Here is a 21,094-nt window from a genome sequence, read left to right on the forward strand (position 1 = left end):
TTTCTTTCTTTTTTTTTGAGATGGAGTTTCACTCTTGTTGCCCAGGCTGGAGTGCAGTGGTACCATCTCGGCTCACTGCAACCTCTGCCTCCTGGGATCAAGTGCTTCTCCTGCCTCAGCCTCTCGAGCAGCTGGGATTATAGGCATGTGCCACCACACACAGCTAATTTTGTATTTTTAGTAGAGATGGGGTTTCTCCATGTTGCTCAGGATGGTCCAAACTCTTGACCTCAGGTGATCTGCATGCCTTGGCCTCCCAGAGTGCTGGGATTACAGGCATGAGCCACTGCACCCGGCCAGGTTTTTATTTTCTAATCAGCTTAAATGCTCTCAGCAGCTTCACATCATCCCCAGAATAAATCCCAAACTGTCCACCTGGCTCTCAAGGACCCACCTGCCCCTCCAGACTGGCTTGTTCCAGTTCCTGGAGCCCAGAGCCTCAGCCCCCCAGCACCTCCCTGTTTCCCATCTGCTCAAGGCTGCCTCTGGCCCTCGGGGCTGTGTGAGTGAGCCCTGTCCCCTTCAGGAACATTCTCCCTGTTTTTTCCTAGCGATTCTCCTGTTTGTTGCTAAGCTGCACTTCCCTGGAAAGCCTTCTCTGAAGCCCCCTGACAGATGCAACCCTCCACGAGTCCCCCACCTACTAGGTTGTCTTTACCTGTTTACTTGCTGATATTCCTGCGCCCCAGCCCAGATGGTGAGCGCCCTCTGGGCAGGGACTTGTCTTACTCACAGTTGCATGGCCAGTGCCTGCACCCTGAGAGATACAACAGGTGTCAGTGGACCAGCTGACTGACTTCCTGAAAATTGCCTTTATTAACTTCTGTATCCCAAGTGCTTAGCACATGCCTAACATAGAGCAGGATCTCAATAAATATTTATCACATGAATAAGTGAGTGACGGAAGGAAAAGAGAGCGAGAAGCAGGGAGGGAGAGAAGAAAGGGGGGGAGGGACACGCCTGGTTTCCTTTGTCCTGAAGCATTTTAGTGCATCCTTCTCTAAGTCAGAAGGGCTTGCCCAGAAACCTTGGTGGTTGTCATGAGTGTACTGTACAGTCACGTGCAGGGCACTTCCAGGATGGGAAACCAACACATTTGGTGTAATGTACTCTTTGCAGAAATGCGGAACCTGGAGGCCAGAGAGGTGCAGAAACTTCTCCAGTGCTACACAGCTACTGAGGCCTGAACTCAGCTCAGCCTGACAGAGCAGCTGTCACTGTTGATGTCTTTATGGGAATGGCAAACAAGCACCCTCCCTGGGAGATCAGGTTGAAGAAGGTGCCTCGGTCAGGTGGGGTGGGCATGTGGGGCTCAGGCTGGAGTGCAGCTCCCTGGGGTGATTCCTTAGCCATGGGTCCTTGTGCGAGACACAGCTGGAGACTCCTCCAGCTGCCGCCAGCCCCAGCCTCCCTCCTGCCGGGTGCTTTTCGTGCTGTTTTTAGACTTCCAAAAGAATAGGTCCGTAGAGGTACCCAAGGACAAGATCAGCCCTGGTGACCTGAGATCTGCCCTTAGGGGCTGAAATATAGCCTTGGAAATCTCAAGATACAAGAGGGAATTATTCTAGAACAGGCTAGTTCTGGACGCTGTGTGGACTTGGTAGGAGAAAATGACTGTCCCTCGTGTCCCTTGCATAGTAAATCACTGAGGAAAGCATCTTTCCTGTGGGTTCTAAGCCACAAACCCCAAACACTATGAATAGTAATTGTTGGTGTTGTGGGATGTCAGCAGCATTTGAGTCTCAGAATGAGACTTCAATTTATAAACCTTTGAAAGGAGGAGAAAAAACAAGATGTGGTAAATGGGAAAGAAGCTCACATTGGCTGAGTGCTTCCTGTAGGTCAGGCCCTTGCTTCTTTTCTCAGAGCAGCAACGCGAAGGCAGTGGTGTCATTCCCCTTGTTGCATGAACTTCCTGGATCTTTCTCCCAGAACCCTCATGGTCTTTTTATTGCGTTGCCCTGTGTATCAACTAGCATTTGCTGTGTAACAAACCACTCCAAACCTAGCGGTTAAAGCAGCAGTCATTTATTCACTCTTCTGTTGAATGGCAGTTTTGGCTGGGCTCAACTGAGCAGTTCTACAGATCTTGCTCAGTCTCACTGTGACTTTTGGACCTCAGCTGGGTCGGACAGGTGGCTCCATGCATGATCTCTCATCCTCCAGTGGCTCTCTGGTTGTATCACATTGGTGAAAACAAGTCACAAAAACCAGCCCAGACTCAAGGGATGGGGAAAAAGCCTCCACTTCTTGATAGAAGGAACCTCAAAGAATTTGTGACCATTTAAATCTACCCTATTGCCTCATGCTGACCACAAAAAGTTATATTCCCCCCAAGTGCAAAATGCTGTTACCTTTCCCAGAAACCCTAAAAGTTCCATCCAGTTGCAGCACAAGGCTCAAAGTCCAGGATTTCACTGTCACCATCAACACAGGCTGCAGATGAGGCTCCAGGGTATGACTTCTCATTACCTAAAGACTTGTGAACTTAAAGATATGTTATTGGTGCTCCCTTGGTGGCTGGCAACACGCACCCAACATACAAGGGTGGGACAGGGACAGGATGACCACAGTAAACATTCCCAATTAAGAAGAGGGAGAATGGGTGGTGCCTAGTCAAGACTTCATAGAAATTATGGAATTGTGCTCACCTCAGCAGCGTATATACTAAAATTGAAATGATACAGAGAAGATTAGCATGCAAGGATGACATGCAAATTCTTGAAGTGCTCCATATTTTTCTATGTGACCCAGCAATCCCATTACTAAGTATATACCCAAAGGATTATAAATCATTCTATTACAAAAACATGTCCTCACGTATGTTCATTTCGGCACCATTTACAATAGCAAAGACCTGGAACCAACCCAAATGCCCATCAATGATAGACTAGACAAAGAAAATGCGGCACAAGTACACCGTGGAATACTACACAGCCATACAAAACTATGAGTTCATGTCTTTTGTAGGGACATGGATGAATCTGGAAACCATCATTCTCAGCAAACTGACACAAGAACAGAAAACCAGATACCGCATGTTCTCACTCATAGGCGAGTGTTGAACAGTGAGAACACATGAGCACAGGGAGGGGAGCATCACACACTGGGGTCTGCTGTGGGGGGCTAAGGGAGGGACAGTGGGGGTGGGGAAGTTGGGGAGGCATCACATGGGGAGAAATGCCAGATGTAGGTGACAGGGGATGGAGACAGCAAACCACCTTACCATGTATGTACCTATGCAACAATCCTGCATGATCTGTACATGTACCCTGGAATCTAAAGTACAATAAAAAAAAAAAAAGAAAAGAAAAGAAATAAATTCTGGAATTTAGCTGGCTGCATATGGCCAGGTGCACCTACTCTGGGATTAGGGCATGTTCCTTCCTCTGGGCAGGAGTGTCCAAGTTCAGGGTCTGGCAAACCGCAGACAGTCCCTGAGGCAAATCTGGCTGTGGCCTGTTTTATATTGTCCTTGAGCTAAGAAATGTTTTTTGTTTACATTCTTAAAGGCTTTAAGAAACAAAACAGGCAAATAACAATAGCAAACAATAACACGTGACAAAAGACTGTATGTGGACCCCCAAATCTAAAACATTTACTAATCTCACCCTTAACAAAAAAGGTCCCCTGTGCTAGCGGGCTTTGCAGAGCCCAGGTTCTGTCCTCTGGACTCCTGGCCTGACTCTTTGAGGTATTGTAACTTTGCCCAAAAAATGGCCCATGTTTGCAGCTGAGCAACTTTCTCAACCGTTTCCTGCCCATAGAAAGTTGGCTGATCAGAGGCTTCTTTTCATTTTGAACTTTCTTAGTCTTTTTTAGTTAAAAGTGGTACAACTTTCTTAAATACATTATGGGCTTCCAGTGTATCAGATTCTAGTCCAGTCTCTACTAGGCAGAGCTTTTTTGAGAGAAGTCTACTTATGTGACTGCCAGGGTGCTGTGTGACACAGAATCTCTCCAGAACTAGGCTAAGCGAAATGCAGCAAGTTTGCCTTAGTGATAGAGACACGTATCCAAGGTTCTTATGCCAGGGAGTCTTTTCCTTGCTTTCATTTCTGTTTTTCTCTTTGAGCCAGCTCTGTTCTCTTACCCTAGGCCAGCATTCTCTCTTGCCTCAGTCCTTATGGTGGGAAGCAACTACCCAGCCTATTTCCAGGTGTCATTTCTGCTTTGGAGGTCAGCCAGGTGTCCTTTGATGTCAGCTGGACTCCGTTTCTCATCCTAGTTCAGTTTCACACCTGTTAGGGGCCGAGTCCTGAACTGTGGTCTGGGGTCACATGGTGTGAATATGGCTGTTTCCAAGGTTATTGGGTGGACCTGGGGATGCGGAAGTTGCTATAAAATGTGTGAAAGTTCTGAGAACCGGAGGGTATTATGAATAAATAGGTTGGCAACCCGATTGGTGTTCCATACAATCCTGTGGAACTAGAGATCCAGGGGACCCCCTTGGAAAATAACTGCGATGATGGCCTTTGTGAATCTGAGAGTTTTTATGACTGTCAGGGGCCTCTGCATTTCCTGAGGCTCAGTTGTGAGTAGTAGAAATATCAGGCCAAAGGAATGAAACCCAACACTTGATATGCCATTGCTAAATTGGTTTTCTAGGCGTTTGCGAATTGACTGTGCCATTTTTCACTGTCACTTGCCATTAAGAGGGACTCATTTTGAGGCATATTCACTAGTACTAGAAAACATCTTTTAAGATATGGCATAATATTGAGGTTTTAATTTGAATGACTTTGATTAAAAATAAGACCGAATCTTTTTCTTATTTTTATTCGCCATTTGCGTTTTCTTAAATTAGCCATTTGCTTTTTCTTAAATTGTCTAACACTGTTTGCCTTTGGCTTTTATTTTAATCTTTTAAATATAAATCAGAACACACAACTCAAGTATGTGGCTTTATGAATTATTATGAGGTTACCCCACTCAGGCAAGAAATATAATTTTGCCAGCCACACTGTGTTAGTCTGTTTTTGCATTGCTGGGTAATTTACACAGAAGAGAGGTTTAATTGGCTCACAGTTCTGCAGGCTGTACAGGAAGCATGGCATCGGCATCTGTTTGGCTTCTGGTGAGGCCTCAGGGAGCTTCCAATCATGGTGGAAGACAAAGGGGAGTAGGCACATCACATGGTGAGAGAGAGGGAGCAGGAGAGACGGGGAGGTGCTACACTGTCTAAAACAGCCAGATCTTGCATGAACTACCAGAGGGAGAACTCACTCATCACCAAGGGGATGGTGCTAAACCACTGGTGAGGGGGTCCATCCCCCATGATCCAACCACCTTCCACCAAGCCCCATCTCCAATATTGGGGATTACATTTCAACATGAGATTTGGAAGGGACAGGCATCCAAACCATATCACACCCCTACAGACTTTTCCTTGGGCAGTCACGACTCCTGCCTACCCCGCAAAGTAACCACTCTCTGATATCCTTTAAATAGGATTTAAAAAAAAATTTATTGCATTTGTTGCAGATATGTTTACAATGTTGATTGTTTGCCTTTTATTTTGAGTTTTTAAGAGTTGACTTACAAATGACTTCCATTGATAAGTCCAGCCTATCATGGTTTTTCATGATAGCTTTTAATCTGAGATGACTTTGCCCTGTTTGTTCCCTCCCTCTCTGGGAAGCAGTTCTAGGGTATGTTAGCAATTCTGCCACATTTTGTCTAGTTCATTACTTATGCTATTATCTGTATTATTTACTTCTAATTCCTGGTGAATTGTTATTCTGTTCCTTTAAAATTTCCTGTGGAAGATTGCTTGGTTTATATACTCTTTTCTATCCCTTAAAAAATAATGAAGCATTTAAGGCTATGAATTTACCTCTCACAATGGTTTTACCTGCTTACCCATTGATATTTATTCTGTGTCTGTAAACTGAGTTTTGGTTTTGTATTTATTTATTTATTTTATTTTTATTTTTTGAGATGGAGTCTCCCTCTGTCACCCAGCCTGGAGTGCAGTAGTGTGATCTTGGCTCACTGCAACCTCTGCCTCCCAGGTTCAAGTGATTCTGCTGCCTCAACTTTCTGAGTAGCTGGGATTACAGGAGCCCGCCACTACACCTGGCTAATTTTTGTATTTGTAGTAGAGAAGGGGTTTCACCATATTGGCCAGGCTGTTCTCAAACTCGTGACTTCATAATCCACCTGCCTTGGCCTCCCAAAGTGCTGGGATTACAGGCGTGAGCTGCTGACCCCAGCCAGTTTTTGTATTTAAAGAAGGCTTTTCTTTATGAGGAGTACAATATCTATTAAATGTCAAATTATTTTTAAGTTATTACTTGATGAATTAGAGATTGATGCTTTCATGCTAATCTCTGAATACATTTTTTAAAAATTTCCTGATCTTTTGGGAAAAGAAATTTTTGTTGCCACAGTTTGCTACATAAGAAAAGATTTTGGCTTGTCTTCACTATTGCTTATTTTAAAAGAAGTCTCAATAGCATGTAATACTTTGACCTTAAATTCTTTTTTTCCTTATCCAAATGTTTTCTAATTCCACTAAGAAACATGACAAGGCCGGATGAGATCGAGACCATCCTGGCCAACATGTGAAACCCCGACGCTACTAAAAATACAGAAATTAGCTGGGCTTGGTGATGTGCGCCTGTAGTCCCAGCTACTCAGGAGGCTGAGACAGGAGAATTGCCACCTCCTGGGAAGCAGAGATTGCAATGAGCAGAGGTCACGCCACTGCACTCTAGCCTACCAACAGAGCGGGATTCCATCTTCAAAAAAAAGAAAAGAAACATGACTTGCATAGCACATGTTCAATAAAAATGATATCTAAGATACGGTCTCTGTCCTCAGGCAACTTCAAAGTGAATTAAGGAAAAGTTTACTCCTTCTGTACACTGTTCCCGGAACCTGCCAGTGCACTCAGTGATTTAGTCCTATCACTTGAACCTTTTTGGGTCCCGCCAGTTCTCTCTATCCCTAGGGGTGAGATGGGATGGTGCCTGGTGCAGAGCTCCAGCCTTGTCCGGGAGCCTCCACAGTCTGCCGGGTGCCCTCAGCATCCTCCTTCCTGCCCCATTTCTCCTTGCCTTTCCCTACTCCCATCCACCACACTGCTTCTGGCATAGTCTTTCTACCACAAATGGCTCTGCTCATGCCGCTCCCTTGCTTTAAAAACACCTGCTTTACTAGATAGAGGTGATGGTTGCACACATTGTGAATGTACTAAATGCCACTGAATTGGACAGTTTAAACTGGTTGTGATGGTGAACTGCAGGTTATATGTATTATGCCACAATTTTTTAAAAAATGAGATAAAAAAGCACATGCCTTAGGACACTTTCTAGAAGCTGCAGAACTAATGTCTTTTCATCTTCCTTGTTGCAGATGCTTATCACACCCTTCCTTATCCTTAGCACACTCTTCCTTCTGAATCTTCGGAGTTTTCCTCCTCCTCTTCCTCTTCACTTCCTCCTCTTCTTCCTCTTCCTCCTCCTCCTCTTCCTCCTCTTCCTCCTCCTCTTCCTCCTCCTCCCCTTCTTCCTTCTCCTTCTCCTCTTCCTCCTCCTCCTCTTCTCTTCCTCCTCCTCCTCTTCTCTTCCTCCTCCTCCTCTTCTCTTCCTCCTCCTCCTCCTCTTCTACTCCTCTTCCTCCTCCCCTTCTTCCTCCTCCTCTTCTACTCCTCTTCCTCCTCCCCTTCTTCCTCCTCCTCCCCTTCTTCCTCCTCCTCCCCTTCTTCCTCCTCCTCCTCTTCCTCCTCCTCCTCCTCTTCTACTCCTCCTCTTCCTCCTCCTCTTCTCCTCCTCCCCTTCTTTCTCCTCCTTCTCCTCTTCCTCCTCCTCCTCTTCTCTTCCTCCTCTTCCTCCTGCTCTTCCTCCTTCTCTTCTCCTGCCCCTCCTCCTCCTCTTTTTCTCCTCCTTCTCTTCTTCTCCTCCTCTTCCTCCTCTCCTTCCTTCTCCTCATCTCCCTCTCCTTCTTCCTTCTTCCTCCTCCTCCTCTTCCTCTTTCTCCTCTTCTTCCTCTTCCTCCTCCTCCTCTTCCTCTTCCTCCTCCCACTCTCCTCCATCACGTTCAGATTCTGCTTGCTTAGATGTGACCTTCTCTGGAAGCTTCCTTTGACCCTCACCCATACCCCCAAGCTGGATAGGTGCCCACTGGGAATCTCAATGGCACTCATCTCTCCTGACGGCTACCACTCTGCTCTGCGGTCATTGATTTATTGGAAGGACATGCTTCTGTTTTTCTTAAACATATTTTTCTACCCTTTTTATCTTGAAACAGGCATTAATTCCTTCCAAGTCTACATGGCTTATAAGGATCTCTACCAAATGTCCGACAGCCAGGTAGGTTCCTTCCCTCACAGGCGCCCTCTCCTCTCTTGTCTGGGCAGGACTGGGCCAGCTTTGCCAGTCCAGGCAGCACAGGGCAAGGGAGATTGTTAGTCACACGTGGTGGGGTTCGAGTCCTGGTCCTGGCACGGAATGGCTATGTGATATGATGTCAGTCATTGCCCTTGCTGGGCTTTTGTTCTTTTCTGACTGTGTGGGTGGTGTGCAGAGGCGTTCCCTGATTTGGTGGCTCCCAAACCTGGCTCATCCTCAGCGTCATCTGGAGATCTCACTCAAAATACAGATTCTTAGTGCATGTTAGAGATGTTGGGTGTTGGGCTCAGGAGTCTGTACTTCCTGAAAGCTCCACACTGGATTCTGGGAGTCAGGCAAAGTTGGGGACCATTTATGAGCTCTGACACAGAAGAGAGACTGCCTGGCCTTCCCTCACACCAACTGCAAGATGTTAGGCAAGTCATCTTTCGTTTGTAAGATGTAGCATTTCTGGCCCTGCCAACATCAAACAATTGTTGGAAATGCAGCAACTCAAGGGAGATGGAGTTGCAAGTTGTTCTTCAGGTGTAGCTGTTGCGACTTATAGGACACCTGCCCTTCTTATTCTAGTGGGTCTCTCTGTTTTGTTTCATTGTCATTTTCCTTTGCTCTGCTTGTTAGTGTGGTGGAGAAAATCATGGAGGCTACAGCCAAGCCAGGCTGCAAGTCCTGGCCATACTGGCTGCTTGCTGTGCAGCCAGAGGAAGTTTTCCCAACCTCTCTGTGCTTCAGGCTCATAATAGCTCTGCCTTATAGAGGCAGTTGGAGGACTGAACGATTTAACAAGAGTAAAGTGTTAGGATGGTGCCTGGCACAGAGCGGTGCCACACAGGCCTTAGTAAGCATGGTAATTCGTTGTTACCATGGAGATAGTTGGGCAGTGGGAGAAACACTTCATGTCCTGCCTTTCAAATAAACCCTTGCGGTTGCAGAAAGTAACTTATCCCAAGATGTCCTGGAAGCCTTTGATGCAATCAATAGAAGACATTCAAAGAGCTGAAAATTGGTTCACTTACATAGAAAACAGCATGTGATATGCTGGCATAATTGTGATTTTTCACCTGTTTCGCTCTAACGACTGGGACCCTGGGCATGGATAGAATCACTCAGCTTCTGGGTGTGAGTTCTCAAAAGTGCTTCATGCCTCCACGCGTCTTCCCCATTTGCTTGTGGAAGATTACTTGGTTTATATACTCTTGTCTATCCCTTTAAAAAATAATGAAGCATTTAAGGCTATCAATTTACCTCTCACAATGGTTTTGCCTGCTTACCCATTGATATTTACATTTGCTGCTATGTTGGATAGCACACATCCCGGGTGATGTTGTCTTACATGCATGGAGAATGAAATTGAGATTCAAGTGCCTCTTGGGAGGAGCTTCATGGCCTTAGCCCTCACCATGGGCAAATGCCCAAATTTAGATTCTCTTCAGGTAGGAAGAGAACACTGGGCAGTGGGGAGGGCCCGTTGTGGCTAATGGAGAGGCTGATTGACATGCTGTATGCTCTCTGAGTACTGGAGCTATTAGAGAACTTGTTTCCCCCACCCCACCACTGTCCATAAAATGGCATGGGTTCGTATTTTTATAAAGATGCACACGTCTCCTGTGGCATGTCAGTGGCTGTGGTACAGGCTTAGCAGGTTTAATCAGACAGCTTCTGTAAAACTATCAGTGACTTCTCGAGACCAGTTGTTGCCATAAACACCTATGGGTGTTTCAAAAAAGCCAACCCAAAAAGACAGCAAAAAGCACAGATAGGCACCAAGATTGAGTCTGTCTTCATGCCCTGGGGTGACTTCGATCAGTTGTGCCCCACCCTCAGCCCCCTGCTTTTGGGTCTGCAAGATGTCAGGGCCAAGGAGCAATCCTTCCAAGCCTGACTTGTACAGCAGTACATTCCATCCATATGAATGTGTCTACAGAGGCTGGCAGGTGAATGACCACATGGGTGTGAGCAGAATAATGCTCTTTGTGAATGCACATGCTGTGATATTTCTTTTTTATCTCACACCAACCCCTGTTTATCTCTCCATAGCTCTATGAAGCCTTTACCTTCCTTAAAGGGCTGGGAGCTGTGATCTTGGTCCATGCAGAAAATGGAGATTTGATAGCTCAGGTGAGTGGTGTGAATTTCCACTCCTTCTGCCTCTGTCTGCTTCTCCTTGTTGCAAAAGGTTTGATAAAAGAGCATTGGTTAGGGAGGAGGCTACACAATGTAAGGTCAAGCCAAGAACTGGGTGTCACATCAGACACACCAGGAGAAAAGTCCCTCACCCACCATTGGCAGGCCACATTGACTCTAGAATCTGTTTTTTCACCATATAATGAACATAACATAACTGCCCTGTGAACCTTGAAGGGTTTGCATGAGGGATTGAGGATGTGAATGAAAATGCTTTGCAAACCTAGGTCATAGCAGTGGCACGCACATGGAAACTGGTGTTCCCCATTGTCTTCAGGATTTGATAGTGGGCATCATGGAAAAGCCCAGGCTTGGAGGAAGTGTTCCAGGCCAGCCTCCTCCATCTCCCAGCCATGTGACCTTGGGCAAGGAACTTTTCCCATGAACATTGTCATTTTTCATCCGGAAACACCCACCTGGCAGTGTTATTGTAAGGATCAAATGATATTATGTGCCATAATATCATTGGCACGTTGGTTTGAATGTGTCCTTCAGAAGTTCAGACGTTGAAAACTTAATCCGCAAACTAGTATGTCGATGGTGTTTGGAGGTGAGGCCTTGGGGAGGTCATTTGCATTAGATGAGATCATCAGGGTGGGGCCCTCTTGATGGGATTAGTGGCTTTATAAGGACAGGAAGAGAGACCTGAGCTGGCATCCACCTGTTCTCTCATGTGCTGGCCACCACCATGCTGTGATGCAGCGAGAAGGTCCTCATCGGATGCCAGCATCTTGTTATTAGATTTCCCAGCCTCCAGACCCATGAGAAATACACTTAGTTTCTGTATTAATTGCCCAGTCTGTGGTATTCTGTTATAGCATCAGAAAACAGATTAAGACATCATGTATGTGAGGTTCAGCATCTCACACATAATGGACTGCAGCCATGCAAAAGTTTTGGGTAAGATGAGATATGAACACATTTTGATCATTCTAGCTGTGGGGTGGAGAATTTGTTGGAAAAAGAATGAAGCCTGGGAGTAGTGGCTCACACCCGTAATCCTGACACTTTGAGAAGCCGAGGCAGGCAGATCACCTAAGGCCAGGAGTGTGAGACCAGCCTGACTAACATGACAAAACTCCGTCTCTACTAAAAATACAAAAATTAGCTGGGTGTGGTGGAGCACACCTGTAATCCCAGCTATTACAGGTGGAAATATAGCTATTACAGATGTGAGGCTGAGGCATGAGAATTGCTTGAACCTGGGAAGTGGAGGTTGCAGTAAACTGAGATCATGCCACTGCACTCTAGCCTGGGCGACAGAGAGAGACTCTGTCTCAAAAAAAAAAAAAAAAAGAAAAAAAAAGAAAAGAAAGAATGAAGTCAGGGTGACCAGCTAGGTTCTACTCCAACAAGTCTCACAACAAATGAAGAAAGGCAATAGGAGATGGAAGAGGTGAGCGTGACAGGAGGAAAACACGATCTACAGGACTCATGGACAGATTGGGTGGCAGAAGAAGAAAAGGAAGTCAAAGGGGCTTCTGGGTCTCTGGTACAGAGCCATGGATTGATCATAATGCTGTAAATCAGGACCGGGCATTTAGGGGAAGGTCAAGATGCAGCCAGTAAAGGTAGTTAATGCCAGGTACCTTGCAAAGGACTTCATATATTGATACTCATAAATATTCTATGAGGTAGATATAATTATTCCCATTTTATTGGTAGGGAAACAGAAGCTCAGATATGAATAACTTGCTCACTGTTGCTCACAGGGCAGTGGAGCTGGGATGTGAACCCGTTTCCTCTGGTTCCAGAGTGCAGTGGAAGAGCAGCTGATGGTGCAGTGCTGGAGATCTAAAGCTTTACCATTAAGGTTCCACTGTTGACTATGTCTATGTCCTTGTAGGTTTTCTGCACCACAATTGAAATTCTTTCAAATTCAACGTAAAAAACAAGCAATGCCTCAGTTCCATCGTGCAACAGTATTCTGTTCATTGATAACAAGTCACATCCAGCCCACACTCAAAAACAAGGGATTATGCAAGGGCAAGAATGTCAGGAAGTGATAATTACTGGGGCCACGTCTGAGACTTCCTCCCAACTCCCAGTCTGTCTCTGGCCCCCACGATTGATGTCCCTCTCCTGGGCAAAATACAATCACCCCTCCCATGGTTCTCCAAAATCTCATAACAACATTAACTCAGGTCCGGAATCTCATCATCTGAACCAGGTGCAGGTGTGGATGAGGCTCCCTGGCTGCATTTCTCATAATCTGTAGGTCTATGAAGCTAAAGAAGGAGATAGCTCCCCTCTTGACGTACAACAGACAGTGGTGGACCTGACATTCCTATTCAAAAGGGGGGAAATAGAAAGCATCAGTGAGTCATTGATTCATGGCGGTTCTGAAATCCGGCTGGGAAATGTTGGCAGTTCCTTGATTGGGTCTCAAAGCCTGAGAATAATTTTCCATAGCTCATGGCTCTACCTGCTGAGCTCCTGCTTCCATCATCATCTGAGCCATCCACCCTTTTTCATGAAAGATAGTGCATGTCTGCAGCCAAATGGTTTTCTCAGCCTGCTTCTTGCTCAGTAGAATTTTGGGGTTCCATCAGGTGTGATGTCTCATGCCTGTAATCCCAGCACTTTGGGAGGCCGAAGCCGGTGGATCATCTGAGATCAGAAGTTCGAGACCACCCTGACCAACATGGCAAAACCCTGCCTCTACTAAAAATACAAAAAAAAAAAAAAAAATTAGCAGGGTGTGGCGGCGGGTGCCTGTAATTCCAGCTACTTGGGAGGCTGAGGCAGGAGAATCGCTTGAATGCGGGAGGTGGAGGTTGCAGTGAGCTGAGGTCATGCTACTACACTCCAGCCTGGGTGACAGAGTGAAACTCCGTTTCAAAAAAAACAATGAAGAATTTTGGGGATCCAGATGCCTCCTTTCATATCACATGCCTGTGTTCAGTCTCAGCTTCCAGTATTTTGCTAAGGTAATTATCCTAAAAGTCTGCGGGCCTCCTGTGAACCTCACTGGTGCACACAATAAGATGAAAGACACCCACCGATTTCTTCCAGATAATCCCTCCACTGCCCTGATGAGAGAGCTGAGGGACACACCTGCAAGCTTCCTAGAGGCCCTGTAGTTTGAAAGGTCCTCAGGCGCAGTCTTCATCTCTTTAAAAAATTCTTTTTTTAGTTTTTTGAGGCTGAGTCTCACTCTGTCACCCAGGCTGGAGTGCAGTGGTACAATCTTGGCTCATTGCAACCTCCATCTCCTGGGTTCAAGTCATTCTTGTGCCTCAGCCTCCCGAGTAGCTGGGACTACAGGCATGTGCCACCACGCCTGGCTAGTTTTTGTATTTTTAGTAGAGATGGCCAGACTCACCATGTTGGCCAGACTAGCCTTGAACTCCTGACCTCAAGTGATCTGCCGGCCTCAGCCTCCCAGAGTCCTGCCATTACAGGCATGAGCCCCTGTGCCCGGCCTAAAGGGTCCCTATTTAAAGGATCTCTTTATTGTGCCTGATAATACTGGGAGGCACCACCCCTCATCTTTCTGAGTTCCTAACAAAGGCTTGTAGAGTCACATCCTTGATTTCATCGCAAGACTATGGCGGCTTCTCGCCTCCTGTGAGCACTCACCGCAGTGTCCTCAGAGGCCCTGTTTCTTCTAAGAGCCCATTCAGGGCTATTTAAAGTGCTGCTTCAGAATTCATTCACTGCCTGGTTTCAGAGCCTCTTCCACACATTTAGATATCTTTTATGGTAACACCCTACTTCTGCTAACAAAACCTGCACTAGTCATCCATAATTACATAACAAATTACTCCAAAACATAGCATCTTAAAGCAGATGACTGTCATCCCAGGGTCCTGCGGGCCAGGACTCCAGGTGCAGCTCAGCTGTTTCTGGCTGAGGGTCTCACAGGCCATACTGAGTGGCAGGTGGGGCAGTGGGCATCTCAAGGCTCAGCTGGTGCAGGATTTGCATGCAGCCTCGCGTAGGTGGTGGATTTCGGGATTTAGCTCCTTGCCAGCCATCAGGCTAATGTGTTCTTTGCTGGCCAGAAGCCTCCCTCAGTTCCTTGCACACGGGCAGCCCCAGCGAGGCAGTTTCCTTCAGTTCCTTCAGAGCAGATTAACCAAAGAGCAAGAAGTGAGAAGGGCAGAAGCCAGAGTCTCTATAACCTGACCCCGGGAGTGACAGCCCACCCCTTTTGTCTCGTTCTGCTCATCAGAAGCACGGTGCTGTGTCCAGCCCACACTCCAGAGGAGGGGACCCTGCAGGGGCGTGAAAACCAGGAGGCGGGATCACTGGGAGTCATCTTAGAAGTTGCCTGCCACAACTAGCTGATTTTAAACTTTCTGTAAATGGAGCCATATAGTGCACACTCTTACGCCTGGCTCCATTTGCTCGAGGGCGTGTGAGAGCCATTCCTTGGTCAGGCATAGCACGAGCTTTTTCTTTTTTATCACTCTGAGGAATTCCAGTGCATGACTCTAGCACCGTGTATTCTCCAGGCATTGGATATTTGGATAGTTTCGAATGTGGGACTGTTATGTATGAGGCTTCTGTGCTGCTTCTTGTTCCACTCTTGTTCAGCCTTTTATTAAAAGCATGTTCACGTTTTTAGCTGGCATCTACCTAAGGGAGGCCTGGCTGGGCCATAGGGAGTGTGTAAATCAGCTTTAGTCGTTACTGCTGCACAGTTTTCTGGCGTGCACTGCCCGCCCCCGCTGGTGTGGGGGGTCCAGGCTGCAGCCCCCGCTCCTGGGTGGCACATCAGAGGCTTGGCTCTCCTCACTGCCAGCAGACACTTAGCTGTTTCAGCTACCGCACATCTGTCACCTTTCGGACGTCTCTTTCCAGCTTTCAACGTTTTGTTTCTATTGTCTTGTCTGTATTTTCTTGGTTCTTGTGTATCATTTTCTGTTGCTACTGTGTTTTGGAAGGCAACGAAACAAATGTGTGTACTCCATTGTTTTCAACTAAAAATCCTACTCTCGTCTTGTTTTCCCTCATTGTGCCATTGTTCATCCTCCCTTCTTCCCCTCTTCTCCCCCCCTCCCGCCTTTCTTCCCTTCCTTCCCTTCTCTCCATTCCCCCTCCCTCCCCTGCCCTCCTCCTACTTCCTCTTTCCTTCCAGAATAGTAACTGACATCTAAACAATTTCACATAGGGATTTCTCTGTATTCTAAAATCTTTTTGTAAACATTTTCTAAAAATGCTTTGTAAACACCATCTTCAGTAGCTGAAATTATTCCATTGTTTACTCAAATCCACCCAGCTGCGAGACTTTGAAATGGTTTCCCATTTATATTCTTGTAATATACTAGAGTTTAATAACCGTAGATGCACAGTTGAGCTTGTGATTTCTTTTCATGGTTGATGGGGCCCGGGGTTCATGGCTGGGTTATGTCCAAGAACAATGACACAGACGCTGAGGAAGTTAAAATTAGCAGCAGCACAGCTGGCATCTGGGCAATGTCAAAAAGAATTTTTCTTTTTGAGAAATTAAAATGTTCCTGGGGCAAAGAAACTTTGGACCAGATGGATTTGAATCTGGGCCATCAGCGCAGAGAACCATTTCAAGGTTATATGTTAAGTTTGAGGTAGTGGTTTCCTGCCAGAAAGACAGATGCCAGGAAGAGGCAGCTGAAATAGAGGTAGGAGAGCTGGTTGCCAATTAATGAGCGCTTCCTGTGCTTCAGGTGTTGTGGTGAGCATGTTTTATATGCCCGCGCATCTGATCAGCACAGTAACTCTGCAATACAAGCACTGTACAGCAGAGAAGACTGAGGCTCAGAGAGCTTGACCAACCTGCCCAAAGTCACAGAAACGGCTGTTCTGGATCTGGACTCCCAGTTCAGGGATCTTTGATTTCAACATCAAAGACTAGAGTAGGATTCCTGGTTGAAGATATCTGTGTTCTTCCCAGAGGAGAGCCCTGCAGGGAGACTCGGGATTGAGAGGGTGGCGGCCGGTCTTTGAAGCTCGTGTCTTATAACCCTGCTTCCTCACGTTGATCCTGGGGATTCAATGTAAAGCAGGTGCAGATGGAGCCATGCAGGGCTGCAATGGGGAAGGTGGATGGGTGTAGTGGAGGGAGCACAGTTCACTGACCCCACCCAGCCCACTGTTAACCTCGTGCAAGCCACTGACCTCTTTGGGACCCAGCTGCCCCCTCTGTCTAACCAGGGAATTGGAGGAGCCATTTCTCCCAGCTCTGACATCCTCTAATCGCTAACTCACTTGTTCTTGACTTGTAGGAACAAAAGCGGATCCTAGAGATGGGCATCACGGGTCCCGAGGGCCATGCCCTGAGCAGACCTGAAGAGGTGAGGACTCCCCAACGTGGATGTGACTCTGACACCCACCACTGAGCACTCACCTTGCTGCTGTTACTGTTCTGGCTGGAACAGCCCAGCCGGGGCCCGGCTCCTTCCCATGTCCTCTCCCAGAGCATCCTAAACTATCTTGCCTTTCCTGGGAGCCCTGGGGGCTGCAGGTTGGAGATGTCAGGAAGAGGGGCCACCTCTCCCAGGGTCCTGGAACTTCACTCCAAGGCCCCATGGGTGCCCCAGTGTCCCAGCTTGATGTAGAGTCTCACGGAGGACTTTGCATAGTAGATGATAGGAAAGTGGAGCCGCGTGCCCAAGCCCAGCACCCAGGAGACAACTCCCACCGCCTGCCCTGTTCCCAGGCCTTGAAAAAGCATGACTTACCCTGGAGTGGCTGTGTGTGTGTATGAGTGTGAGAGTATGTGTATGTGTGTGTGCATGCACCTGCATGTGTGTCTGTGCATGCACCCACATGTGTGTGTGTGTCTGTGCATGCACCCACATCCGCAGGGAGCCTGGATGGAGGAAGGCAAGCTGATCAGGCATGGAATGGAATGGGCACTCTGGAGACCATCCTTTGAGTTGAGGACATTTTCTTTTTTACTTTTCTTTTTTGTTCCTTTGGGACAGCCTCGCTCTGTCACCCAGGCTAGAGTCCAGTGGTACGATCTCAGCTCACCGCAGCCTCTGCCTCCTGGGTTCAAGTGATTCTCCTGCCTCAGCCTGCCAAGTAGCTAGGACTACTAGACACAGGCCTGCGCCTCCATGCCTGGCTAATTTGTGTATTTTTAATAGAGGCGGGGTTTCACCATGTTGGCCAGGCACATCTCAAACTTCTGACCTCAAGTGATCCACCCGTCCTGGCCTCCCAAAGTGCTGGGATTACAGGCGTGAGCCACCGCGCCCACCCGAGTAAAGGACATTTTCTGATGCCCTCATCAGATCATTACCAAGTCTCCTGGGCCCATGCTCTGGGCCTGACATCTGCTGGACACAGTGGACACAGAGTGAATGGACAGGTTCCATGCCCTGTGGGGCTCGAGATCCGGCCCAGTGCTCTTCACAAGCTCCACAGCCCAGGGATGGCCATGAGCTGTGTGCTCCTGGCTCGTGGTGAGGTCGAACAGAACCAGGAGGCAGTGCTTATAAACTTATATAGAGCTGGGATGTTTCTGCTGTATCCCAGCGTGAGACCCGTGCCCCACCCCGGAGAGCAGGGGCCACTGCCAAGCGCTGTTGGACTCAGTATGTCCTTCATATTTGATGGAGCAGATTTCCCTTCTGACCATATTTAATTAAGGAGAAGGGAAGGGCACTGTGGAGGAAGAGCCCTGGGAGCTCGGGATGGGTGGTGGCCATGCCGTCAGCCTTCCCTCCTGTGACACTGTGTGTGCCTGCTCAGCTGGAGGCCGAGGCGGTGTTCCGGGCCATCACGATCGCGGGCCGGATCAACTGCCCTGTGTACATCACCAAGGTCATGAGCAAGAGTGCAGCCGACATCATCGCTCAGGCCAGGAAGAAAGGTATGCAGCTGGGGCCTGGAAGGGGGTGTCCTGCAGGTTCAAGTTCACTCCCAAACTTTGCCATAGGAGGGAGGGGTGGAGGGGGGTTGCTCCTGACACAAGCACAGTGGCTGGAATTCTTTGGTCCCAATGACCCTAGGACATTCACCTTGATAAGCTCAGCTCCTTTTAAAGAAAATGTCAGTAATATATTGTGTTTAATCCAATGGATCCAAATATTAATTCAGCATGTCATCAATATAAAAGTCATTAATATTTTGCATGTTTTCTGTACTCTTCAAAATTCAGTGTGTATTTTGCACATACACGACGCAGTTCAGACTAACCAGAGCCTCAGGTTACTGGTGGCCGCATGCGGCTCAGGACTGCCTTATTGGACAGAGCAGCTGTGGACCCCAAATATGTTGTTTTAGTGTTTTTAAGGGCAAGCTGACAAGTAGAGGCTAAAACAGCACGGCTTGCCTGGAACTAGCTCCATGTTGAGGATAAGGAAACCGGGGCCCAGAGAGGTTACAGAAATCTGGAAGCGGTATCAACTGGGAGTAATAAGCAGGCAGGTTCTGGAGCTACAGGAAGCCGTAATGTGGCCACCAGCCACACGTGGCAGAAAATGAGCAAGTTAGTTTCTCGGTGGCACCAGCCATACCAGCTTAAGAGCCACACGTGGCCAGTGGCTGCTGGTTGGGCAGCTGTGAGGCAGGGCACCCCTCTCGCTGCAGAGCGTGCTTGATGGGGTGCCCTATAGCCGGGCAAAGCTCACAGCTGCCCCTCCCGTTGGGCAGCAAGGTGGCCTCGGAGGAGGGCAGCAGGGGCTCCTGGGCCACATCTCTTGCTCTTGGTCTCTAAGCCAAGATCTTTCCTGGGGAGCACGAGCCTTCGCCTGCAGGCTTTTCTGGAAGAAGCCCACCTGGCCCACTCCTTGAAAGGCAAGCGGGAACTTCTGGGAAATTAGTGCTTGGGAAGCCGTCCTCCGGCACTGGGCTGATGGAAGCACACCCCCAGGTCCCTTTCTCTTGGGGTGGCATGACCCTGAGGTGTGTTCCCAAGCTGGACTGAGCGCCAGGGCCCTCAGCTGTGCCTCAATGAGAAATCTCCCTTTATTGGCTTCTTTCCCTGCCTTATGTCACTTCCTCAGTCCCCAGCCAGTGTTTCCTGGAATCACCTCCCAAATAAGACGCTTGAACTAGATTCCTTATTTAAAGATCTGCTTCCGGCAGAACCCAAACTGAGACGGCAAATCATGTCTTCATGCCTTGGTTTACAAATCTATAAAAGGACAAAGCAATGTCCAGATCCTAAAAGCAACAGCAGTATCCACGAGGTTTCTGGGTGAGTCAGCTGCCACACTCCCCATGGAGCGCTTGGGGTGTCGACCATGTGGCGGAGCTGGACCGGAGCACACAGGGTCCCCGTGGTGTGGCGGTGATGCCTGCAAGAACGGCGGCCAGTGCCCTGGCCTTCAGCCAGCCCCATTCTCCCTCCACAGTCTTCCAGTTTTGTACCTTTGACGTCTGCCTCGAGAGTATTTGCTTTTGACCAGGCTTCTTTGTGTTTGCCCCAACCAAGGGCCCCTAGTTTTCGGCGAGCCCATCGCCGCCAGCCTGGGGACCGATGGCACCCATTACTGGAGCAAGAACTGGGCCAAGGCTGCAGCGTTCGTGACCTCCCCTCCCCTGAGCCCGGACCCCACCACACCCGACTACTTGACCTCCCTACTGGCCTGGTGAGAGCTGTGAGAATGTGGGGCTGGGGGAGGCAGCTGGGGCCTTTGCAGGCAGAGTTCACGGTGGGAACCCACGGGCTGCTTTGGACTTAAGATTGTGCTCTGAAAGGAAGCACCCGATATGGCTTACAACAGACTTTCGGGGACCTGAAGATCTATGGCATCCTGTGATTGTTCCATTCACAGCTATTGATCACCTCCTGTTGAGCCAGCCTACTGTTAAGCACCTGCTGTGTGGCAGGCACCGTGGTGTATTGGGACACACTCAGGATTAGGGTTGGAGACAAGGCTGTGTCACGTTGGGCCTGGCACGTCACCTGTAATGTCCCTCGGTCTCCCTCATTTTACTCAAAGTGGGAGCAGACAGGACCTGTGGCAGAGTTGCCTATCGGACAGTGCAGGAAAAGGGCCTGGAACCCAGGGCTCCAGAAGCGGCCGCCGCTGCCTGCTGCACCTGCTATGGTGCCCGCACACTGTGGAGCCTAGCACCTCAGCCCCTGCCCTGCCGTCAGCCACCATGAGGGAGGAGCACTTAGCAGTAGCAAGGTGACACAGCAAGGCCGAGTGTCCAGGCCACTCTGGAAGCAGAGATGCATGCTCAGAACCCACAAGGAGGCTTGCAGAAGGCTTCCTTGAGGAGGCAGCATCGAGACGAAAGCTCAGGGATGAATAGGAATTTGCCCAGTAGGGGAGGATAAGACAGGGCTTCTTGGCAAAAGGAACCTTGGAGGAGGGGACAGCGGTGTGCGTGGCGATTTTCACGTGGAAATCACTGTCCCCCTGCTGATACAGAAACCCTTGGCTGGCATAGCCAGCAGCTTACTCAACACCTACAGCCCGATGTCTGGGGGGCAACTCGTGTTTCCAAAGAACTGTAGATCTTCCCCAATGAAGCTGCTACCCCCCAGTCTTGTCCATCTCAATAAATGTCAGGATCATGTACCAGAGGCCCTGGACTCTGACAGCGCCTCACCTCCTCCGCTGTGGCCATCCTGGCTCAGGCCACTGCCATCCATGGCTTCCTACCAA

General features: G+C 48.4%; 1 protein-coding gene and 1 pseudogene across 3 annotated transcripts in view; both read left to right on the plus strand.

Annotated features, from left to right (window-relative positions):
• The window catches only part of CRMP1 (collapsin response mediator protein 1), an 80,864-nt gene that overhangs the window by 41,656 nt on the left and 18,114 nt on the right, over positions 1-21,094 (plus strand). For all 3 annotated transcript variants that reach the window (XM_032254159.1, XM_032254160.1, XM_032254161.1), the window contains exons 5-9: positions 8,254-8,315; positions 10,392-10,472; positions 16,748-16,816; positions 18,222-18,342; positions 19,909-20,065. In XM_032254159.1, coding sequence (XP_032110050.1) covers positions 8,254-8,315; positions 10,392-10,472; positions 16,748-16,816; positions 18,222-18,342; positions 19,909-20,065 — 490 coding nt within the window. The remainder of the gene's footprint in view (positions 1-8,253; positions 8,316-10,391; positions 10,473-16,747; positions 16,817-18,221; positions 18,343-19,908; positions 20,066-21,094) is intronic.
• Positions 2,644-2,741, plus strand: LOC116534090 (annotated as a pseudogene).

The sequence above is a fragment of the Sapajus apella genome, unplaced genomic scaffold (assembly GCF_009761245.1).
Source record: "Sapajus apella isolate SASKATOON/1434 unplaced genomic scaffold, GSC_monkey_1.0 scaffold85, whole genome shotgun sequence".
NCBI lineage: Eukaryota > Metazoa > Chordata > Mammalia > Primates > Cebidae > Sapajus > Sapajus apella.